The 22,413-nt window shown below is 40.6% G+C and overlaps 3 protein-coding genes across 3 annotated transcripts in view; 2 read left to right on the forward strand and 1 right to left on the reverse strand.

Moving 5' to 3' along the window:
• Positions 1 to 221: 221 nt before the first annotated feature.
• Positions 222 to 2,257, forward strand: ppil3 (peptidylprolyl isomerase (cyclophilin)-like 3). The gene is made up of 6 exons (XM_069683484.1): positions 222 to 247; positions 515 to 589; positions 891 to 984; positions 1,088 to 1,155; positions 1,271 to 1,389; positions 1,575 to 2,257. The coding sequence occupies exons 1-6, from the start codon at positions 245 to 247 to the stop codon at positions 1,699 to 1,701; spliced, it is 486 nt and encodes a 161-aa protein (XP_069539585.1). The 5' UTR covers positions 222 to 244; the 3' UTR covers positions 1,702 to 2,257.
• Positions 2,258 to 2,782: 525 nt separating this feature from the next.
• Positions 2,783 to 7,292, forward strand: LOC138610416 (3-oxoacyl-[acyl-carrier-protein] reductase FabG). Its single transcript, XM_069683170.1, has 8 exons — positions 2,783 to 2,872; positions 2,993 to 3,163; positions 3,677 to 3,855; positions 5,000 to 5,093; positions 5,188 to 5,257; positions 5,343 to 5,379; positions 5,955 to 6,018; positions 6,325 to 7,292. Exons 1-8 carry the CDS (start codon positions 2,849 to 2,851, stop codon positions 6,481 to 6,483), a joined length of 798 nt encoding a protein of 265 aa, XP_069539271.1. The 5' UTR covers positions 2,783 to 2,848; the 3' UTR covers positions 6,484 to 7,292.
• The window catches only part of col27a1b (collagen, type XXVII, alpha 1b), an 87,290-nt gene continuing 71,705 nt past the window's right edge, over positions 6,829 to 22,413 (reverse strand). The window contains exons 42-61 of the mRNA XM_069683171.1: positions 21,585 to 21,641; positions 21,444 to 21,497; positions 21,279 to 21,332; positions 21,112 to 21,165; positions 20,931 to 20,984; positions 20,294 to 20,401; positions 20,098 to 20,205; positions 19,149 to 19,256; positions 19,005 to 19,058; positions 15,690 to 15,752; positions 15,469 to 15,522; positions 15,332 to 15,367; positions 14,792 to 14,809; positions 14,600 to 14,635; positions 13,031 to 13,054; positions 12,839 to 12,904; positions 11,142 to 11,313; positions 10,949 to 11,058; positions 10,084 to 10,302; positions 6,829 to 8,395 (exon numbers count right to left, since the gene is read on the reverse strand). Coding sequence (XP_069539272.1) covers positions 8,249 to 8,395; positions 10,084 to 10,302; positions 10,949 to 11,058; positions 11,142 to 11,313; positions 12,839 to 12,904; positions 13,031 to 13,054; positions 14,600 to 14,635; positions 14,792 to 14,809; positions 15,332 to 15,367; positions 15,469 to 15,522; positions 15,690 to 15,752; positions 19,005 to 19,058; positions 19,149 to 19,256; positions 20,098 to 20,205; positions 20,294 to 20,401; positions 20,931 to 20,984; positions 21,112 to 21,165; positions 21,279 to 21,332; positions 21,444 to 21,497; positions 21,585 to 21,641 — 1,596 coding nt within the window. The 3' untranslated portion in view covers positions 6,829 to 8,248. The remainder of the gene's footprint in view (positions 8,396 to 10,083; positions 10,303 to 10,948; positions 11,059 to 11,141; positions 11,314 to 12,838; positions 12,905 to 13,030; positions 13,055 to 14,599; positions 14,636 to 14,791; positions 14,810 to 15,331; positions 15,368 to 15,468; positions 15,523 to 15,689; positions 15,753 to 19,004; positions 19,059 to 19,148; positions 19,257 to 20,097; positions 20,206 to 20,293; positions 20,402 to 20,930; positions 20,985 to 21,111; positions 21,166 to 21,278; positions 21,333 to 21,443; positions 21,498 to 21,584; positions 21,642 to 22,413) is intronic.

Below are 22,413 nucleotides of genomic sequence, written 5' to 3' on the forward strand. Positions count from 1 at the left end.
ATAAAAACTAGTCAATTCCTCAAAATAAAAATAAAACTACTTATGAACTAACTAACTTAAACTAAACTGAACTCAAAAACCAAAATGAAAAAGTAAATAAAAATGAAAACTAATGTAAATGGACTATTATGTCCTTTATACTGTATAAGACCGTGACTTTCTTGTGGAACCATTTTGTGTTGGGTTACTGCACCTAGACGGACATATTTCACTAACGCACTTGTTCGCAGACGCAACGTTTGAAATGGTACATTTTGTTGTTTAGCATTTATAGTGGGTAGTTGTCAACATTTAAGTAACAATGTAGTTTAGGGACATTTTAACCAATAAGGTGAAATATCGTGGGGAAAAATTAGGAGGAAGTTCGGAAACGTTAGTAATAATAACTTTCTTAGTCAGGGTAACAGGCTAAAGCTAAGTAGCAAGCAGTAATGAATGGCCGTTCCTTTGCCTCTTAAAAATGACAATAATTGAATTGATAATAATTTCATGTTGTTTTTTTCTTTCGTAACAGGCGGTTACCCTTCACACAGACCTTGGAGAGATTAAAATTGAATTGTTTTGTGAGCGCACACCGAGAACATGCGAGGTGAGTTTGCTTCAGTTACACTTAACATTAAATGCAGGTATAACAATCGTCTTCCAGCAATTGAAATGTGCATACATATGGTAATTCATTTGCGTTTTTAATCTTAAATTATTAGTCTCTTTAAAGTTGGTTGCTCTAACTTGATACGGTAGAATACGTAGTCATGCTGATTGCTTATGTTTGCTGTATTACAGACACCCTTTGTGATACTCATGCAAGAATGTTCAATGCCTAAACACAGATTCACACATATTTTTCCCAGCAGAGTCATGAAATATGCTCACTCTTTTTCTATTTACAGAACTTTCTTGCTTTGTGTGCCAGTGGGTTTTACGGCGGCTGCGTCTTCCACAGAAATATCAAAGGTTTCATGGTTCAAACAGGAGATCCTACAGGTACAGGATTGCTGTAGCATCTCATGCATTTCAATACCTAAACATCAGAGTTGCATCCTCACTTCCTTTTTGCGGTTCTCTGTATTTTTTTTAAACCATTCAGGAACTGGTAAAGGAGGAACGAGTATATGGGGTCGCAAATTTGAAGACGAGTACAGTGAACACCTAAAGGTGAGTTGCAATTAAATCTCTGCCATTAAACCAGGAAGAAACATTTCTCCATATTTCATTATGGTCAGCCTTTAACATGGTTACTTTTGTCTTCTTCTGCTTTCTTTTATTGCAGCATAATGTCAGAGGAGTGGTCTCAATGGCAAACAATGGCCCCAACACAAATGGCTCCCAGTTTTTCTTCACGTATGCCAAACAGCCCCATCTGGACATGAAGTACACAGTGTTTGGAAAGTATGTAACCTTTGTATCGATAAATAAGTGTAATGTGAGATGGAAATATTGGCATGGATATAAGAGAGAGATGCAATGAAAGTTGTTATGGCTCTAAACACAGTCACTTAGTGAGTCCTTGACAGCTTTTGATCATGTAAAATATAATTAATAATTGCCGCTGACTTGCTCTGTTCAACATGTAGGATCATCGACGGCCTGGAAACACTGGATGAACTGGAGAAACTGCCCGTCAATGAAAAGACCTTCAGACCACTCACTGAAACCCGGATAAAAGATGTGACCATTCATGCCAACCCCTTTGCTGGATAGTTGACTTTGTCTTCAAAAATGCTTTTAACACAGTTGTGGATATTTCCAAAAAAGTCAATAGCTAAAGTAACTCCCTCGCCAACATTAAAATGGATAACTTGTCAGAAGTTTGAAAATGGGGCGAAAACCTCAGGACCATTACGGAACAGGATGCTGACTCTGAAACCGTAAAGTGCTGAGTTGTCTTAGAAAAGTATATTTTTCTACCAGCATTTTCTGACAGGTTTGACCCCGAATATTAATATCATCTGTTACCTTAGTCATCGTCAATGGAGTAGTGCCAGTTAATGAATCTTGAAGCAAAATTCAGGAGTGCGCTTCCTCCAGTTTCCAGCTATGTAAGATTATTAGTTATAATAAGTAATTTGTATCTACTTTAAACTCATCTTAATATGACAAAGCCTTAATGATGAAAAGGTTATTTTTTCCTTAGTCATCTTCATGCGTTCAAAATTCATTCAACAAAAACAACCAAACACACCTGACTTAGTTTGTGAAACACTGCTTTACAAATTCTGATCGTTTTTTAATTTGCTCTGTAAATAAACTGTCAATGTTTTGTACTGAATAAAACTTTTATAAGTAATAAACATTTTTTTGTCATAATCTGTTTGCTAAAATACATATTTCAAATTTCTCCATATCAAATGACGAAACGCTGAAGGAGTGTCTGGAGGTCTGGGGGCAATGTTGTAGTCATTTATTCATTTATTTATTCTTTATTTCAAATTGTCAACATACATAGTAACAGAACAATGCAGATCATATACATCCAAATGAGACATTGACAAAACAAATCAAAATGTAGTATCAAGTGTCAAAAGACAGAAATAAAATAAATGTTATCTATAACGAATAAGAAAATAACAGGATAAATAAATAAAAGTAAAAATGATTGAGTATGGCAGTAGGTTCACGCAAAAACTTTGAAGACATTGCACACAACCATTGTTTGGATAGCTTTTTTGTTTTGCGAGGTAGAAATCACAGAAATGTACTGTTCTATGTTGTAGTCATCATGAACTACAATAATTTGGTTCCTGACGCGTCAAACTACGCCATCACTAGTGGACGAGGCATGTCTCAGTGGCGCTAACAAGCAGTACAAGCAAGCACAAGTAAACTACATGTTAAACCCTCTTTGATCATGGCTTCAGATGATGCATTTAAAGTAAGCTGACTTTCTTGTATGTCGTTGACCGATGCTTTTTTGCTTTATGACTTTTTCCATTAAGAACAGTATTCACACTGTTCATTGATTTAGGTAACTTTGTGTATATGTGTATTTCAGGTGTGTTCCCTAAAAGGGAAAGTGACCCTGATAACAGGAGCCAGCTCGGGTATCGGAGCGGGTACGAGCGTCCTGTTCGCCAAACTGGGAGCTCTGCTGGCTCTGAATGGCCGCGACGTGGAAAACCTCAACAAAGTAGCCAAACAGTGCACCGACTGTGGAGCTGCCGAGGTAACTCTCAGACTGTCCCGGACACAATGTGACTGAGATAACGTTCAACTAGAGTACATGTTGACACTTGGCCAAAGTTTCTTCACATGTAGTTCTGTGTGGAACAGGAGAAGTCAAAATGTGAATTTCTACACTTTACGTCGGTTTTTTGATTGGAGTTTGCTGTGACATCCGGTTTAATATGTAAAATTATACCGCTATCAATTTAATCCGTCGATGGTCCTTCGTGAAAACGAAGCTTTAATAGGCCTTCAATTAACATATAATATCGAGCCCCAATGCATTGTAGGATGAGCACCTAGCACCTTTATGAGCACCTTACCTTAGTGCGGATAAAAACAAATGTATGTAGACAATAGAAAGTGCCATTTCTGACACTGACATCCAAGTCTTATACATTTACAGATATGCAAACAATCTCACTTCACTTCATTATTCAAATATTAATACCAAATCAGCACATGAAGTTACACATAATGAAACACTGAGTATGAGTCTGCAATTTGTGCTTAGCCTCTGCTTGTTCCTGGAGACCTTACTGATGAGGACAGTGTGAAGAAAACAGTGGAGCAAACTGTCGCTCACTTTGGCCGGCTGGACGTCCTGGTTAACAGCGCTGGTATCCTGGCCATGGGAAGCATTGAGAACACAGACCTGGCTCAGTATGACAAGGTCATGAACATCAACGTCAGGTAGGATTTCAAACACCTTAGAGATTTATTCGTGTTGAGTTTACAGTAGTACACAGTAGCTTGGGTTTAAGATGGCTCTTAAATATAGTGTTAAGTTAGCTTAAGTCGTGTATGGATGAAGGATGTACCAACAAGGACTTAGTGATTATTGCTATATTCAGTTCTTTCATTTTTGCAGCACATAAATGAAACTCAAAATAATGTCTGTTATTGTACCTGAAAAAAACATATATGACTGCAAAAAAGAGCATTCAAAAAAAGGAGTAATGATTTTGTTTTGTATAAACCTCATTGTATACATAGTAAATCCACTAAATCTAGATATGAAGTTATTAAGAAACAATTCTCAACATAAGTACAGGATTCCAGTTAAAAATTAAAGTATCTTCTGCTAACCCGAATGTTTCACTAAAGGTGACATTAGGCCACACTAAATTAATGTCACTATTCACCATCAAACCAATGTTAATGTGTTGATGTTGGTGTGATACTGCTGTTTTGTGCTGGTTAATCCAATCACTGAATATCATCATGGCAGTGATGATATTCGGTACATCACAACTTTGAACACTTGTGATATTGTCTTTATACATGTTGTACAAGCAGCAAATAGTAAAAAGTAACAATCAACAACAGATTACTTTTTGCTCCACCAACTCAACTAGTTCCACAACAGAACTGAAACTGGACTTTTGTTGCCAAGCAACTCAAACATTCTCCTGCACTCTGTGTCTACAGGTTACCACAGATCAGCTGTTTTTTATCATGTACCTGTATCTGTTTGTTTTAATTGATAAATCAACCAGTGAAATAAGATTTCTGCTGTGTGATTCAGAGGTACCAGTTTGATCAATGTAGACATGCACGCTCTGCTGTAATGTTAATATAACAGTACTCTGAACACCTGGCTGAGGCGGACTGATACACAGAGTGAAATGTCCCAGTGATGTTCTCTCTATCACCACTCATGAAATGTCCAATCAGATTACTTGCTCGGAACTAGCTGTTGTATAATAGGATGTAATTTATCTTTACTGACTTGAGAAGACAGATGTCTGGCAGTATTTCCTTCCCCAGCTTGTTATTTATGTATTTTTTTGTGATCTTAGTTACCATGACCTCTAACTACTTTTGCATATTCCAGATCTGTTTACCACCTGACTCAACTTTGTGTTCCCCACCTGATCAAGACCAAAGGCTCCATCGTTAATGTATCCAGTGTCAACGGACAGAGAGCAGTGAGTGTTAAACAGCATGCCATATATTTACTACTACATGTCTATGTTGCTTTGTGTGTGCTGCTCTGTTTCCACTGTTGTTTTCTCTCTGCAGTTCCCTGGTGTGCTGGCATATTGCATGTCCAAGTCGGCCATTGATCAGTTCACACGTTGTATAGCACTTGGTGAGTGAGATTTTTTTCATCACACATTGTTTGTTTAGCATTGTAAACTTTCACACTATAAATAATGGGAACTTTTTTTGTACAGAGCTGGCATGTAAGCAAGTGCGAGTGAACTCTGTCTGGTAAGTGTTTCAATGTCCTCTGTATGTGTTTTTACCGTGACTCTCAGAATTTATTATTTAAAGGGGGGGTATTTTGCTGTTTCACATTTTAAGACAGATAAATAATGTTACAATGTTGGATGTTCAGACTAAACGTGGGTGAAGTTTCAAATCTGTAGGTGAAAGTATGTTTGAGTAATCCCCAGGCTTCTCAGCTCAGTCTTCAGGCTGCTGTGAACGCCAGGTTTGACACAGTTTTTACTACACGCTGCACTTTGTGATGTCACAACCTCAGAAGGCTTCGAAGAGCTGGCCAATCAGAAGAAAGGGCCGGTGTTTCTTAAAGGGACAGAGCTGACTGAGTCGTTTCAGGCAGAGGCCGTATGAGGGCCTGCACAGAGCACCAGTGTGAGAAAACCTGTGGAGTAGCTTAGCATAATTTACAGAGTGAAATATGAAGCTTGAAATTAGCATAATACTCCCCCTTTAACAACAGCGTATCAAATGTATAGAATGTATAGAAGAATGTTTCTTTTGGAAATGATGATTTGTCATGAACCATATTTTGTATCCCTGCTCCCGCTGCATCTCTACAGCCCTGGTGTGATCGTCACAGACGTCCACAAGAGAGCAGGACTAGATGACGACCAGTATGCCCAGGTAGCAAATCATGCCAATACTGTATGTTGACACTTTAACTTATCTGGTCATGCAGAGGTTTGGTATGTTAGGGTTGGACTCTATGTTTACATCTGGCATTAAGACTACTTTGGGCAATCAAGTGCCAGGATATGACAGTCAGCAATGCATCAAATAAAAACTCCAAGTAGCAGTGACTAGTAAGTAATTGGGGGCATCTCAACCATGTGAATGAGATCTTTTGAGTGCAATTCTGGCCCAGCATGCGTGCTAGAAGCCATACCAAACTTGCCCATCATCTTTTCTCTCCCTCTTTTTCACCACCAGTTTCTTGCTAAGTGTAAGCAGACCCACGCTCTCGGTCGACCCGGGGAGGTGGAGGAAGTGGCCCACAGCATCGCCTTCCTAGCCTCCGATGCAGCCAGCTTCATTACAGGAGTCAACCTACCGATTGATGGGGGCCGCCATGCCATGTGCCCAAGATAATATCATGTACAGTATGATACAGCAGTCTGCTAATATAGTGCTTGCAAACTCTAAGTGTGGCTGTGTTTTTCTGTTTAATATGGCTGCAGTTCAAAGTGTTTCCTAATGTCCCTTAAACGGATCGGAGTGGAAACGTAAAAAAGAACAAGACATTGTATAAAGACACAATTTTACGCCATGTTTAAAGTAGTCGTAGCTGTCAGATATAAATTAATAGAAGCTAAAACGCACCGCCACAAGCAGGCAATTTAAATGCACTAAATTTGCTTTAAACTTTTCTTTGAGGAGAAAAATGAAAGCTGCTTATCAACAAAAGGTTTCAGACTTTTATTGAATAACCTGAAGAGTCATTAAACTTCATTCACGCAGCAGAAAACGTCTGTACAGACCAAACACTGTGAGCTCATGTACCATGGTAGTTTATTGTTGTGTATTGTAAGAAATCCTCTGAGTTTATTGATTGGCAGAACCAACCATCATTGCTGCACCTTTGAATAACAAATGTATGAACAGTTTACAAAATAAGGATGGTAATGTCTTAAATACAGTTGATTTTTGTCTAAAAAAAAATACATACAGACTGTAGAATCCTTAAAGCTCAAACAATGTGATAAAACTGTTGTTGATACCTGGTTTTCAACAGGAAAGCTAATCAGAATTTAAATAAAATTTAAATAGAATCTACTGTAGATAATAAAGGATGCATATTTAAAGACATAAAAAACTTAACTTATAGTGTCAATCTGTCAGATGGTACAAAGAATATTGAAAACGTTACAATTCTACCTTACAAATATAATTTAATTGATTTGGCCTGTGTGTATATTTTATATTTTACAATCTTCCCTTCTTTGTAAAGATGTAGCTTCTGCTGAGAGCTGACGAGAGTCTATCACAACAGTGTCAGCTGTTGCAGCACCAGGTGTCACCTCTGTGTCATCCCGCATTATATCAGGTAACGTCTTGTTCGCTGTGAGATGAGAGGCGCAGTACGAGGTAGCATCCGGACACACTTTTCGCGGGTTCACACTTTGGAAAAGCTTCGATCCACTTTAGCATTTAAAGCACCACACAGCAGATGTTTGTGTGAAGACATAATGTGTATCAACGCAGGGTCTCTAAGCACGGGAAAGCTATTAGAGGCTCAGAGACTTACCTGGACTGAGACAGTGCACCTGTGTGTCGTAGGCACACTGTATACCTGAATGAGTGATGAGAAGTGATACTGTATAAGCCTACAGGCTGTGGAACAATAACTATTGCACTTTATATTACAATATACAGCACATATACATGTATAAATAAGACTTAAACATTAAAACAGGAGTTATTGCATTTGCAGATGGAACTGTTCCGTATTTCTGTACAGATCTCTTCGAACAAAGGTTTCTGCATAATCGGGTATCAGACCGTGAAGAGAATATGGTACAACATGGTCCAAGAGACGACAGAATGAGACGTTTAAATTACTTCCTTCCAAAAGGGGCGTTCAGGTCTTGTATCACACGAACAAGTCTCTGACAAAGAAGCTTATTATTGTTTTCCATAGGCTGATTAGTGCTACAAGTCTTATCTCTGCATTTTTCACGGGGCCTTCTCTCTCTGATGCCCCCTCCGGTTTCTGCAGTCCAAGCATATTTTGTGGAGAGAAAATGGGGGGTCTGTTGTTCTGGAAACCACAGAAGCATTCGTCTTTCCCCCCCTTGCCACCCTCCTCCATGCAGTCACTCCTTTGAGGAGTACTTCCCAGCCCTTCCTCAGGGCCCTATAAGAAGCACACAGGTCCGACCTCCAGGTGAAAGCGTGCGCCAGGCTCTGCGGTCAGGAGGTTGTAGACGTCCACTATAGGGAGTAAGTTTGGGTCCTGGGTCTGGAAGATGAAGTGGGTCTGATGCCAGCGGCCATCTTTGATCTGAAAACAAAGGTTGTATGATGTCATATGATGTGATTTTGAAGTAAGTAGGAATGCAGATTGTTTTGATTTGTGGCGCAGGATCAATCGAGATGAACGAATATGGAATTTTATTCTTCTGCTGGAAAAAAGCGATTTAAAAATTCAATGGCAACTTTCCTTTTCTCAAACAATGTCCAAGTTACTCTAAATAATCCACAGACTTGTTTTTTGGAACTAGTTTCTTCCAAAAAATGTACACTGAGGTCTGGATTCGTCAAACCAACAGGGACACTGCCATGTGCATGTCAAAAAAGATTCTATTAACCGACAGTGTATTGGGTTGTGGGCAGATTTATACAAGAAACAGATGTGGTAAAAACCTGGTCAAATACAACCAAAACTATCTGCCCGGCGAGATACCACAAGAGGTAAGTAAGAACAAATGTAAGTATTGTGGGGTAAGTTTGCAGCTTATGAAGGACACGCAGAGCACAGAGAACAGCTTAAGTCTGAGGTTTACTACCATGTTGTACCCAAATTTTTAATCAGTCCACAAACGGAAATATAAAAGATTTAGAGGATTTTTGCTGAGATTTTTGTGCAAGATTCTATAAAGCCTCTACGCCTGGCTGAAAGATTCAGAGCACGAAACATCTTGCATCACCACAACTTGTTTTAATATTTCACTATTATGTTAAGTACAAATTAAACAAACGAGATACAAGTTATTAATTAGTGAGTTTTGGAGACGCTGGTAGGCCGATTGTTTGACTCTAGACTGAGCCAACCTAGCTGTTGGTCTTGATCCACTTTCCCATGACTTCATCTCCATACTTAAAGGTGTCCTGTGTAGCTTTTAGGCGAGTGAACTGAATGTAAACTTATGAATTCTTCATGTGAAATAAAAGCTTCAGACGGTACAGTTTGCCCTGTCGAGTTATTTCACAGAGACGTAAGAGTGATGTTTATCCTCCAATCTTACTCTCAGCAAAACAATATAAAGGCCTGTGTCCATTAACGGCGGTTTTTTTTGCACTGGCAGCGCCCATGACCTCAATCTCAGAACGCTTTTCATCGGAGCTTACTGTTGCTAGGTTACGGAAGTTGTCTAGCGGCACTTCCACTTAACTTGGAAGTGATCATTAAGTCTTATCTTATTAGCTCTGGACATATTTATTAGGATACATGTGTTTGCAATAAAGGGCATATAAAAATGAGTAATGTTGCACTGTCTTGGATGAAGAATTATCTTATTTTATCTTATCTTTAATTCAATGAAATTTTACAAAGAAAACATTAAAACTGGCGTTAGCAGCAGCTATAGACCTGGAAATTGGACCCCCCGAAAAACGAAACGATTAGCTTCTCTTACGCCATTTTTGTTGACAAATCAGAATTCCCGCCCCTTCTTTTCTTGACTGGTCGGTGAGGGAGAAGTGACATTGACGAGCGCGGTGGTGTTCCAAAAATCGAGGGTGCTTTTGCACGAGGACGCTGAGGGCTGAAAACGCTGAACTGCATTGGTTTAAGATAGAAAATAGACGCTGCCAGCGCAAAAAACGCTGTTAGTGGACATGGACTAAAGAATAGATTTCCGTTATTTCCCCAAATTTTAAACTATCCCATTCAGGATTAATACATAAGGAGCCAAATAGTTCACATAAAAGCCTTCTACTGTGATCCATGAAAGATAAGTAACTGCATACCCAGCAGTCGTCCCTGGGTATGAGCGGCTCCAGGAGGTCGCCCGCCTGGATCCTCTCCCCGGTCCAGGCCTTGAAGCTCACAGCTCTGGATGACGGCTGCAGGGACGGTCCTGCTGCCCACACAGGGGTGTTGAGGCAGTGAATGGTGATGTGCTGCACGGCCTCGGTGCTCAAAAGGTGGATGAAGTTCATCTGGATGCGACCCACTCCTATCTCCAGCTATAAAGAGAGATTATAACAATTCGATAAATAGTCCTGTTTTTATGACTCGGGGTGTTTACAGACTTTCTGGACGTAAACATTAACAAATGATCTCAGATGTTGGCAACAATAAAATCTTGAAGTAAACAATCAATATGGGAGTGGATAACACATTCTAGCTCTGTAATAAATTAGAGTGACATCTGCATCACATTATGTGCCTTTAACAATAATTATCCCCTCATTCCATTTACAGATTAAAGAGAGAGTTTAAGTTTCTGGAGCTTTAGAGAGCTTTCCAACTGGAGCTTTAAAGAGCCTTTGATTGTGAGTTACCAAACAGGAATAAATGGGACGACTCAAGATGAATTGTAGGAATTATACATCAAAAAAGAACTGAAAAATAACCAGCTTTGCACCTCCAGTCATCAAATAAACAACTTTAACCTCTAAGCTTCTCTATTTTCTGAGAAATTCTTCCTAACACAACATGAGGAGAAATTATCCTCACTCACACACAAACATAGGCAATCATGGATTTGATTTTCATCCACTGTCTGCATTATAAGCTCCTCAAATGATCTCGTCTGCATATAATTGATATGAGATTACATTCCACCGGGTGTTCTGTCTAGCTGGAGCTAAATACAGAAGTGATCCCAACCTTGGATACTGTGATCGGTTTCAGGCAAGTCTGTCCTCCACCAGTGAAGCTGCACGTCACCTCGATGGTGTCGGCAGCACAGCCGAGGTTCGGGTCGATCCAGTACGTGCCTGTTAATGAGGAAAAGTCTTTATTAGTAATTATAATAATAATATTTATATTATAATAATTATAAGTTTAAAGGTTTCCTCACCGTCGTACATCCTCTGCTCACAGTTGTAGAGGTCTCGGCAGATCCTTGCGGGGTTGTCTCGGGTTCCCAGCGGGTTCTTCAGACTCTGGATCAGAGTGCTGAGATGCTGCAGGGTCTTGAAGATCTCGGTGCCCTGGTCTAACATGGGCAGGTCCATGTTCGGAAGATTGTGCTTTGGACAGAAACATTGCATTATAAAATTAAATATTACAATATAAAATGTAATATCTAGATTTTGTATTTATTTATTTATTTTGAACGTGTTATAAACTGAGACTCTTTAGAAAGTATGCCGTTATTGTGATTAGCTTTGTTTGCCTGAATGTTATTTTATAACTAAAGTCTGTTTGAAAAGGGATGAAGTGAGAATAACTTATCTAGTCCTACCCCTTTTTTCTTTTTAACTACTTCAATTTGGTCGAGGCTGAAGCATTCAAAATAACACCAAAGAATACAGATAACCAGCTAATCTACAAAAATGCAACAACCACAGTGGTGATGTTAGTTTAGTTTAGCGTATTGTTCTTCTGTTCTGTATCTGTTCAATATGTTAGTGTCTGACTGGGTGTCTGTGGCGACTTTCGTGGAAAAAAAAATCACGAGCGGCGCCCAGTTAGTGACGTGTTTTCCATCAGCCAGCAGTGGTTGGTCTGCCAGAGAGGGTAGGCGGAGCTAAGCGGCTGCTTTTCTGCTCTCTGCAAGTGTTGCGAGTAAACAGTAATCTACTATGGCTGAACAAACAAAGAAAAGATGGATGACTACAGATACGACTTCAACAATAAGTGAAAATCCAAAGAGAAAGAAACAAACTTGACGCTCAGATGAAGCAAACAGTCTGAAAAGGAAAGCGACCGTCAGCGAGGAAAATCAAGAGTTACAACCGTGACTTAGGGGGCTTTCACATTAGGGACCCGGGCCCGGATCCGAGTACACTTGACCCCGAAGTCTGGTTCGATTAGTATGAACACTGTGTACCGTACTCGGGCACGGTTCATTGATCTGTACCGGGGTCCACTTGAAAAGGTGGTCTTGAGTACGGTTCATGTGTACTCAGGTACAGTACGTTCTTCTCCTTGTTTTTGAGGTGCATTACCGCCACCTTCTGCTTCAGATCCTACCGCAAGTGTACTCGGGTACGGAATGAAATTGTTAATGTGATAGCTGACTGGCGGGGGAGAGGAGAGGGGGGTCAATTATACCAAATGTGAAAACGCCCTAAAGGAGCCAGCTGTCGACGTAATTACTGTATATTGCCGACAGGGGGCGCCCAAGAGGACGAAATCGAAATCTTCAAGATTTGTCAGTTTAATGTTTTGTTCCACAGATTAACCCCCTTTGACGTGACACAATTAAGTTTTGCATTTGTTCTAACCACTTGTTTTTTGAAAATATATGTTCCTGAGATTGTGTTTAGTTTCCCTCTGTTGAAAAAACCTCTGTTGTTTGGTAACTGGTGATTTTTTCCCTGTACATGATTTGAATAGTTTTGAAGTCAACCAGGTCCTTAAATTTCAGTGTATTGAGTTTGATGAAGACTGTGTTTGTTGGTTCTATACACTGTGGATCATTTCTTAGCTCAAATAAAACCTTTTTTTGACAGTTGGTTCTGTAACTTGTTCCAGTTTATTCAGACTCTCTAAGATGAATAATTACTATCAACATCCAAACTAAAAACATTGTTTCAGGTCCAAACTAACCTCTGGCCTCAGAGCAGCATGGGAATCAATGATGACTTTAAAGGCAACGCCGAGAGCCTCATTTTGCTACCGAAGAAGAAAGAAAAACAAAAAGTTAACCACAACTATGTTTGTTTTTACTTTTCAGTTTGTTCCACACATGTCATTTTGTATCAAAAACCTGTAGTTAACAATAAAGATAAACACACTTACAAGAGAGAGGGCACTGGGGAGACCCTGAAAAGCAAAGAGAGCAACCTGTAATATTTGCAGTGTTTAACCGACACAGTTGTTTTTTTCTTCTCTGCACTTTCACAGCATTTGTGTTCAGGAAGAGTTCTGTAAATCCTAATCAACACTGTTGGTGGTGGTTTCTGCCATTGTCACTCAATACGCAGATATGCTCAGAAACAATAATGAATGCACAGGAAATGAGGCATGAACGCACAGGAAATGAGGCGTGTCAAATGTAGAAAAGAAGAGCCGCTGGCTAACAGCCCCTTTGAATCAGATCACAGTGGAAAACAAGCACGTCTCTAACTAGTTTGATTATTCTCATAATAATACATGTCATATGCTGACAGTTTAGCGAGGGAGGAGATTCACAAATTAGTTCTTGAAATGATTTTCTGGCCTCTGCCCACAGCAGAGACTAATTCTTCTGTGTATCTTTAGGATCTGAAATATGAAAATAACAACCAAGAGACCAGTTTACTGGAGAAAAACTGTTAAGGGTATTAACGTAATCTTAATTTGTTTAATGCTGATCAGCTCATTCTTATTATGTTTGACAAGTTTCTCATTCAAGTAGCACTTAAATTTAAATACTTTTCCTAGCTTCTGAAAATGCACACAGACCTGTTCTGTGTAATGCTTTTGAATCAGTTAAATTTTGACACTTATGAAGACACACAAGAGCAATAACCAAGACATGGGCGACATAGGTGGTCTCCTAGGGCGCCATGTCCTGGGGGGGGGGGGGGGGGGGCGCTGGCTTGAGCCTCAAGTGTGAATGTAGCCCCGATGTTAAAGACCATCTTTAAGACATATAAAATGCTCTGATAAATACGTTTAATTACCTTGTAAAAATTCTCCCGAGGCATCTCCTCCTTCTCTCTCATTAAAGATTCCAGACTCTGCATAGGCCCCGCCCATTATGCAGATTTCCAACTGCCCCCTCCGTCGCAAAAACAAAACACGTCTCTGCCACCGTTTAGTGGCAACTTGTTGAAACTTAACTAGCTTGAAATGTAGTAATTAGGAGTAGTAACGTTTACGTTAGTCGTCAGTAGTGAGTTTGCAAAAATCACAATGACGGCATCCCCAACATGGTTGCCATAGGTTACACATAAAGATATGTGTAGTGTCAACCCCGTCCATTAACGGGATTGGCTCCTTAGGTTTGTGATGTCACAAACCTGACAATCTGAAAACGTATTGTTCAGCTTGTCCTTGGTACACTGCAGTTTAAAAGCAGACAGGCCCAGCCATGGAGATGACTGCTGATGTTGTCCCTGATATGTCTTGTGGCACATGAAGAACACCACATGGAGATGTTTACAAGGTTAAAAACCTGATTGTCATTTGAGGGGGTCTTTAAATTTTGACTCTTTTGAAGAAAACAAGAGCCATAACACTAATCTGTTAATGTTTATAATCCAAAATTCAGCTTCACATTTCTGTAAAATGCATGAACAACCACTTTTAACAGAGCACAGTTATCATTTGGGTATTGGGTAACATTTTTCTTCATAGGTAAGATATAAAGAATGAAGTACTTACTGGTGGTCCAGGTGGTCCACGAGGGCCTGTAGCACCCTGAAAAATTGCATCCTCACATTAGCCATCACATTATTTAGAAGTTGGCCTTTATAGAAGACGATAAAGAAGTTAATTCATCCCTTCTAGTAGTGAGCAGACCACAGGCCTGCACAAAGAATAATGATTAAGCTACAGAAGTGAGTAATTACTCACCCTTGGTCCTTGGAACCCCTGTTGGAGATGAAAGAAAAATAAATCAATATTCATAAGTGGACAATTCAACAATGAGAGAATGTGAGTGTGAGAGCAGACCGGTAACGCCGCCCTGTGTAACAATTCAATAGACATTCTCTCTCTACTGTATTGTAGTGCACGGTGAATTGCCCTCCTGCTCCCTGCAAGCGTACACTCGGAATTCTTATTTTTACACAGCAAATCCTATTTCCATGCAGCAAAGCTATACATGAATGTTGGCATTTTAGGAGTGAACAGTGAATTATGCCTGTGTACGAGGGCTCAACAAACCTCCTAAAAAGCTTGAGATGAGCATGCAGCCAACATTTATCACCCTGACAGGAATTCCACAGCAGCTAAGTGTCACTGTGAGTGTAACAACAAACAGCGGAGCACAATAGGAAATGAAAAGCGCTGAGGGCAAAGGAGGCTGAGTGCTGTGCTGTCTCCATACTAAGTATCCTATTCTGTGCTCACAGTACAGACAGAAAAGGATTCATCAAAAACAGCGCCACGCACCGTCTCCCCTCGACTTCCTTTGTCACCCTGGGGTCCCTGATGGAGAGAAAGGAGACAGAGGATCACTCCATCACTGCCAGAAAGCACAGAGAAGTCACATAAAGCTCGGCACATAGGATGAGATATGAGGTACATACAGGATGACCGCTGGGGCCGATGATGCCGACGGGGCCCAGAGCTCCCTCCATACCCTGGGAGGAGGAGGCATGTTAGTGACTGAGGACACATATGATGGAGCATCTGATGGAGAAGTGCTTATTTTTCATGTGAAGTGTGCACTTTGAGAGAGTTCAGTGCACTGCTATTAGCTGAGGAATTGCACTTAGAGTTGCCAAACTACCATCAATCTTCATCTTACCATCAGACCACGTGGTCCTCTGGGTCCCTGTATCCCTGCTGGGCCGATGTCTCCCAGGGGTCCCTTGAAATACACAAACATATTTATTTAATAAAGTAGGGGGTGTTTAAAGGTTAAACCAGTATAAAACAATCAATGACCTTTGTTGACCTGTATTGGCAACAAGTAGGAGTTGTTACATTGACAAATAACTCTGGACTGTGTAGTAAGCTACCAAAACAGCTGAATTATCTTCAGCTGCAGCTCCTCCAATAGCCACTAGGTTCAAAGAAAACTATTGTTCCCTTTTCCAACAATGATATGCTGATACATTTTGTTGGACTCAAGGTCATTGTGACCTTGATATTTGACCATCAAAATAATTTGTGCTAAATTTGAAGATAATCCCTCCTGGCATTCCTGAGATATCATGTTCACAAATACTACCGTAAAATTCATTGTACAAGAAGCACTTTAAATAAAAAAATGTTTCATCTAAAAAGTTGGCTGCATCCTACATACCGTCGTGCCCAATATACCAGTCTAAAATGCAGAGAGGTATGTTGTAGTGTTATGGTATTTTACCCAGACAATGGCGCTGTAATCTAGCTAAAGTTGTCGGTTGTCAAGTGATGACGTCACACCTCCGCATTAAACTGTTCCGGGTCCAAGGCACTACAACGTCTCCTATTTACAATAGCCCTTTTTACACTGCCAGTTCAAGGCAGGATTATTACGCCTCTGTTAGGTTCCGTCTTCTTTGTAAAACGCACAGAGGCTGAATGGCGGGGCGAAGTCGTTCCGGCATTGGAGGTAGTAACAGAGGCGAAATGGCGTCTGTGTAAACAGCGGAGCCGGCCGGGCGGAACAGCCCCTTGTGTGTGTATTTGAAGCACCCGTTTGTCTACACCTCGTGCACGCTTTGCTTTCGCAACGCGGAACGTGATTTAAAGACACACACTGCGGCGGCTTTACAACAATCAATGTTACCGTAGGCTGCTAGCTACCGCTAGCTAGAGCACCGGTAGCTAGCAGGTCTGCAAACTCAACATGGTGAAAACAACTTCCCGATCTACTGTAGTAGGTACGTCCGCGCAGACCAACCAACAAGTAAATGCCTCCAGCCACTGCTGTCGCTGTTGCAAAAGTTTAGAAAGACAAAAAATGGAAAGGAGTTTAAATATATAATCTGTCTGTGTTTTGGGGGCATTGAGGAGTTATTCAAGTATCAATCATTTTCAATGTTTGCTAATTGCAGCTGTGAGGAGGCACTTCATTTCCTTGCATTGTATTGTAGGACAATTGTTCTGATTAAAGGCACACTCAAAAATGGATTCGATAGACATACAGACTAAACAATCTTGAACACAGTGCATACTCAAAAGTTGCTTTGAAGTATGCTCTGTGGAATTGGTACAAAGCTTAACACGATTCAAATGACAATTTCAAGGAATCAGCTTCTTGTGTGAAACAATTTCACTCCCACAAGACTAGAACAACAACAAAGTGCAACAAACCTGTATCATTTTTAATAATCTATAAAAGTTCTTCTTTTTCAAAGTTTCTGTGGCAATTTGAACAAATTATATTCTTCATTAAATTGTTTGCAGCAAAGACTTTTTGCTGAATCCCTTATGATAGTACCATAAAAAACACATTAAGATGACTAAGGCAATAGTTCTGAAGAAGTGGGGAAGTTAAATAAGACTTGTGTAACTAGTGTGAACACCTTACTCTGTCCTCTTATGTAATGGCATCATTATTGACCTGACTCTACAGAATAACAACCATTCCATCACTTAAGTACTTGTAACACTTAATTCTGCCTTTTAATCTGTTGACTTTAATGGGGCAACACCTGCGAGCTAGTTCAGGCAGCCACCTCGTGCTGCGCTGATTTCACACTTGACATGCGTCATTCTCCACCTGACAAACACTTCCTCACACTTCTGCTGCAATAAACATTTCAAACTATTACAAACGTGAGTTGTCTGGCTGAACTCAAATAAACGTCACTAACTGTTTAGAACAATAATAAACCATACTAAACACAATCACAAAGATCATGTGCTTCGCCCTCTTGTTCAACTCCCACAGTAGTAAAATATCAGACATCAGTCTCTGGGTTTGAAATTAGAGAGTGAGACTCCGGTAAAGCCTGTTCTGTTTCTTCAGCTGGCAGTAATCTATAGTGCAGCAGGCTGAAAGTAAAGCAGACTTCTGTAGCAGCAGATGTCATCCTGAGGCATGTTACAGTAATAACTTGAAGCTTCAATTTTACTGAACAAAAGAGAAAGTTATGTTTCTCCAGACAATTCAAGATGTCGCTCAAGTGCTTCAAGAAAAAGTGAGTTAAACCCAGTAATGACTTTTTGGGTCATTTTACTGTCTCAGAGCCTCATCATTAGTCCAGCTTAAAGGACCAGTGTGCTACATTTAGGGAGATATGTTGTCAGAAAATAACTATTATATTCAGAAATATACTTTCACAAGTGTGTAATCAACTGAAAAATACTTATAATTAAATACTTTATAAGTACAGAGGGAGCATGCCCTCTTGCAAAGTCCGCCATGTTGCTCTACTTGTTTCTACAGTAGCCCAGAACGGACAAACTAAACAGTGGTTCTAGAGAGGGCCTTATCAGTTGTTTGCAATGAAAAAAAAGGTGCTTGGTATGGGGGGAGAGTTAGGTTAGAGGTTATCAGTAAGTTAAAGGGCTAGTTAGCAAACTTTCAACCTCAGTCCTATCATACTATTATGGGGAGCTAATGCCATTACGGTCGGAAAAAAATACAATTTGGCTCTGTGCCGTTGGAGGACGCTATACGCGTCACTGGCGGAACACGTCAATTGGCGGAGGCCAGGGAGCTCGCTAAACTACACTTCCTCAATCTAGGATGCCCGCCTCCGATGTCATGTCTCATTCAAAATCGTCAGGTTTGAGATGTAGACTGCAGACCTGAAGATTTTTTACACGAACCCCTGGTATATTCTCGGCGTATTTTGGATTCTGTACCGCTCTGAGCCATCGCCTGCAGCGAAAAGTATTTCACTCTTGCTGGGCCGTTCCTTTCAAAAGGAAGAGGCACAATGCACGCTGGGTGTTGTAGGACTGTAGAATGGGCGAAAACACGAGCTGTTTGTACAACACCAGCTTTGACTGACAGAGTTTTTTTCCAGGGGAGAATTTCTCCTTTGAAATCTTCAACCGCACAGCTAGGTGCCATTAAATCCTACACACTGTTCAAACTCCATTCAGACTGGAAACTTTGTATATCTGATTGACCTGAGGCCATCGTCTATTTTTGTGACTGGAGCTTGATGTGAGTTCATACCTTTGGGCCAAACATGCCCCACACCCCTGGAAATCCTTGTTCACCTGAATCCCCCTAACAAGGAGAGAGTGAAACGAAAGGTCATCTTCATTATAAGTTGTCACATTAAGGAATTAACATTTTGAATTACAAATCAGTCCTCACTGGTTGCCCTTTGCGTCCAAGGTCTCCTTGTTTTCCTGGCAATCCCATCCCGCCAATAAATCCTCTTTTTCCTGATGTTCCAGTTTGGCCTGGAAGACCCCTCTCACCCTGGGGAATACACACAAACACACGTAAATACATGCATATCCTCCTCACATCCCACTAAATAACCTCTGAGCAGACACCCAGACAAACCAACAGAAGAAACCAGTGCAGGCAGAAAGAAGCTTGTGATCCCTCACTGGCTTCCCACCAATGCACACAGCTACTTGGATTTAGTGGAGCTGAAGCACCACTGCCAAAGCCGAACCTGGATCTCAGTTCTGGGCTGATGCCATTTTCCCTGTATCACTGTGGTGCCCCTTAAAATCAGTTTTGGCTCTACTATGTCATGTCATAGAGAGAATATTAAACGACAAATAAACGAAATGTTTGCAACGTAAATCAGCATTATATTGCCAAATCGCAATTAAAACTGTATCCCCTCACCGTGGGCAATGAGGGGGGAAATTGCTGAATACCACGGGTCCAACAAATGTGTTTCTGTGTTTCTCACAGTCATTTGATGTAAATTTAATGTATTACTGGCAGCGCCGTGCAAATTAAGGCTGTGCCAACTCATTAATATTTGCAAGACGAACTTCCCAAAACGATTGCAGTGAATATGGAGTCTTTTGAGAAATGGTGTAAAGACTTTAAGAGTTTGGCCTTTGAGATTAGAAATCATGCCAAAAATAAAGGCAGCATTATTGAGCCCAGGGAGGCAGATTAAAGCTGAATTGGCAATTCCCACTTGATATCGGCAATAAATTCAGCTGCATTGTAATCTATGAAAAAACTTGCCAGTACTTAACATTGACTGCATTATGAATAAAGGTCAAGACTTCCACTCTTAGCTCACGCAACTAAAGTGAAGAAACTGGACAAATTGTCCACCAATCATTCTCACCTTTGGCCCAAAGGAGCCTTGACTTCCTGGAAGTCCTGTCACACCAGTTGTACCCTGCAGCCCAGGTTTGCCAGGAGAGCCCACTTCACCATCTTCTCCTTGCTCCCCCTAAACACAGAAAGTAGTTCCTAACAGTAAACGTAGCTGTGTTTTTTTTATTCTAATTTGAGAGATAAACCAAAGACAGTGTCCTCACCTTTACTCCTTTGCCTCCATCTTTACCAGGCAGTCCATCCATGCCAGGCGGGCCCTCCAGTCCCTCCCTGCCCACAACTCCCCGTGGACCAGGAGGACCCTCTGGACCCTAAGAAAGACAATCACAAATGTTTGTTTCAGAGCGTGTGTTGGTTCTAAACTAATGTATTTACTGTTTAAAAGACACCTTCCAGTGAAAATCAAGTTTTAAACCTTGTAAACAGGCATATCATTATGTGCAACCTATGGCAACCACTTTGCAAAAATTACGATGACGGTTACAGCTGGCTCGCACATCGTCAAACTCACTACTGACTACTAACTTTTATGTTACTACTACTAATTACTACATTTCAAGCGAGCTAAGTTTCAACAAGTTGCCACTAAACGATGGCAGAGACGTGTTTTGTTTTTGCGCTGGAAGGAGGCGGTTGGAAATGTGCATAGTGGGCGGGGACTATGCAGATTCTTGAATTTGTAAAGAGTGAGAGGGACGAGATGCCCTGGGAGGATTGTTACAAGGTAATTAAACGTATTTTGCAGAAAAAAAAACATACCAGACACAATTTATTATTTCAAGCAGAGCATTTTATATGTTTTAAAACTTGACTGGAGCTGGTTAAATGCATCCAACTCACTGGTGGTCCTTTGGTCCCAGATGCGCCTCTCGTCCCGTATTTTCCTTTATGACCCTGGAGCATAAAGAGTTTCTGTTTAACATTTCTGTTATGGTAACACAGCAGAAAAAACAGTCCAATAAAACTGCATTTTGAGATTACTCATACAAAAAAATCATGTCTCCATTATTTACGTCCTTACTTGATCACCTTTGGATCCTTTCAGCCCGTGTTGTCCTTTTGGTCCTGGGTGTCCCTATAATGATCACCACTGTTTGATTTGAATTACACTGACTGTGTTCTGACCATCTGATACAGTGTTTATATATCTTAGTTTGACATTTAAGGAGACATAAAAGAGATACTTACAGGAAGCCCTGGGGAACCAGATTCACCTCTCTTTCCGTCAACGCCAATTTGACCCTGGAAAACATAATTTTCTGCATTTCAATGTGCAGAAAATCACTTAAAATGAAATTACACTAAAGCTGAAGACACACGCAAACAACATGCCTGTTTTTTTATTACACTTACAATGTGTCCAGGGTCACCAGGCCCGCCTCGCTCTCCTCTGTCTCCAGGAGGACCCTGAGGTTCGTGGAAAACACATTAATTAAACCATCGAGACAGCTGCTAATAAACGAGAGGAAAAACGTGTCCGTGTAAGAAACTCACTCTGTCACCTTGGGGACCTGAAGGACCTTCTGTCTTGCTGTCGTCTCCGTGTTCACCCTGAACAAAGAATATAGAAACAGTTCGGTTTAAGGGAAATTCCATCGATTACCATTGTTGGTCTGTCTGTAAAAAAAATCAATGAATGCTTTGTTGAAAAGCGTATAACAATGGAAACACATTGCCCACCCTCTTTATATAAATGGCAGATTACATGCACTATTAGCCGCAATGATCCCATTTCACATAAGTGGAGCCAATGTCTGTTCCAGGCTCTTTATGGGATTCATTAAACAACAACCACGGATGTGTGTATGATTTTAACTGTCATGTGCTGAGCATGTGTCAAAGGGAATAAATAAATGAAGTGCCCGACAGGCATTTCAAAGCAAGAGAATGATTAGTGATGGTCAGGGGCCAAACTGCACTTACATGGAAATTGTAGCATTAGTGCTTGTGATCTAACGCTGATGCAGACCTGTGTTTATCTGCAGCGTTGTCTAGTGCCACAGTTACCTGACTCTCTCAATTGACAATAATACATTTCGCAACGACCCTCGTGATGGCATGATTCTGATTTAATTAGAGAGCAAGCGCAGCGTTTATTTTGAGTTTATTGGCAAAGAGGAAATAGCAAATATCCACATCCAGATGGCTTCTGCCCAGGGACTAAAAAAATGCAAATTAGCGACTCCCTAAACCCACGATGCCGTGTGTTCCATTGTGTGCTGCTCCTGTCAAATAAACACAAATTATGGTGCCAATATCCCCAAAATCAGGAGCAGACGAGTCCAGGTGTTTGGCTAATTATATACATTTGACAGCACTGAGT

This window comes from Semicossyphus pulcher, unplaced genomic scaffold (genome assembly GCF_022749685.1).
Source record: "Semicossyphus pulcher isolate SPU_LCO1_2020_fin unplaced genomic scaffold, fSemPul1.0.p SCAF_6, whole genome shotgun sequence".
NCBI classification, from domain to species: domain Eukaryota; kingdom Metazoa; phylum Chordata; class Actinopteri; order Labriformes; family Labridae; genus Semicossyphus; species Semicossyphus pulcher.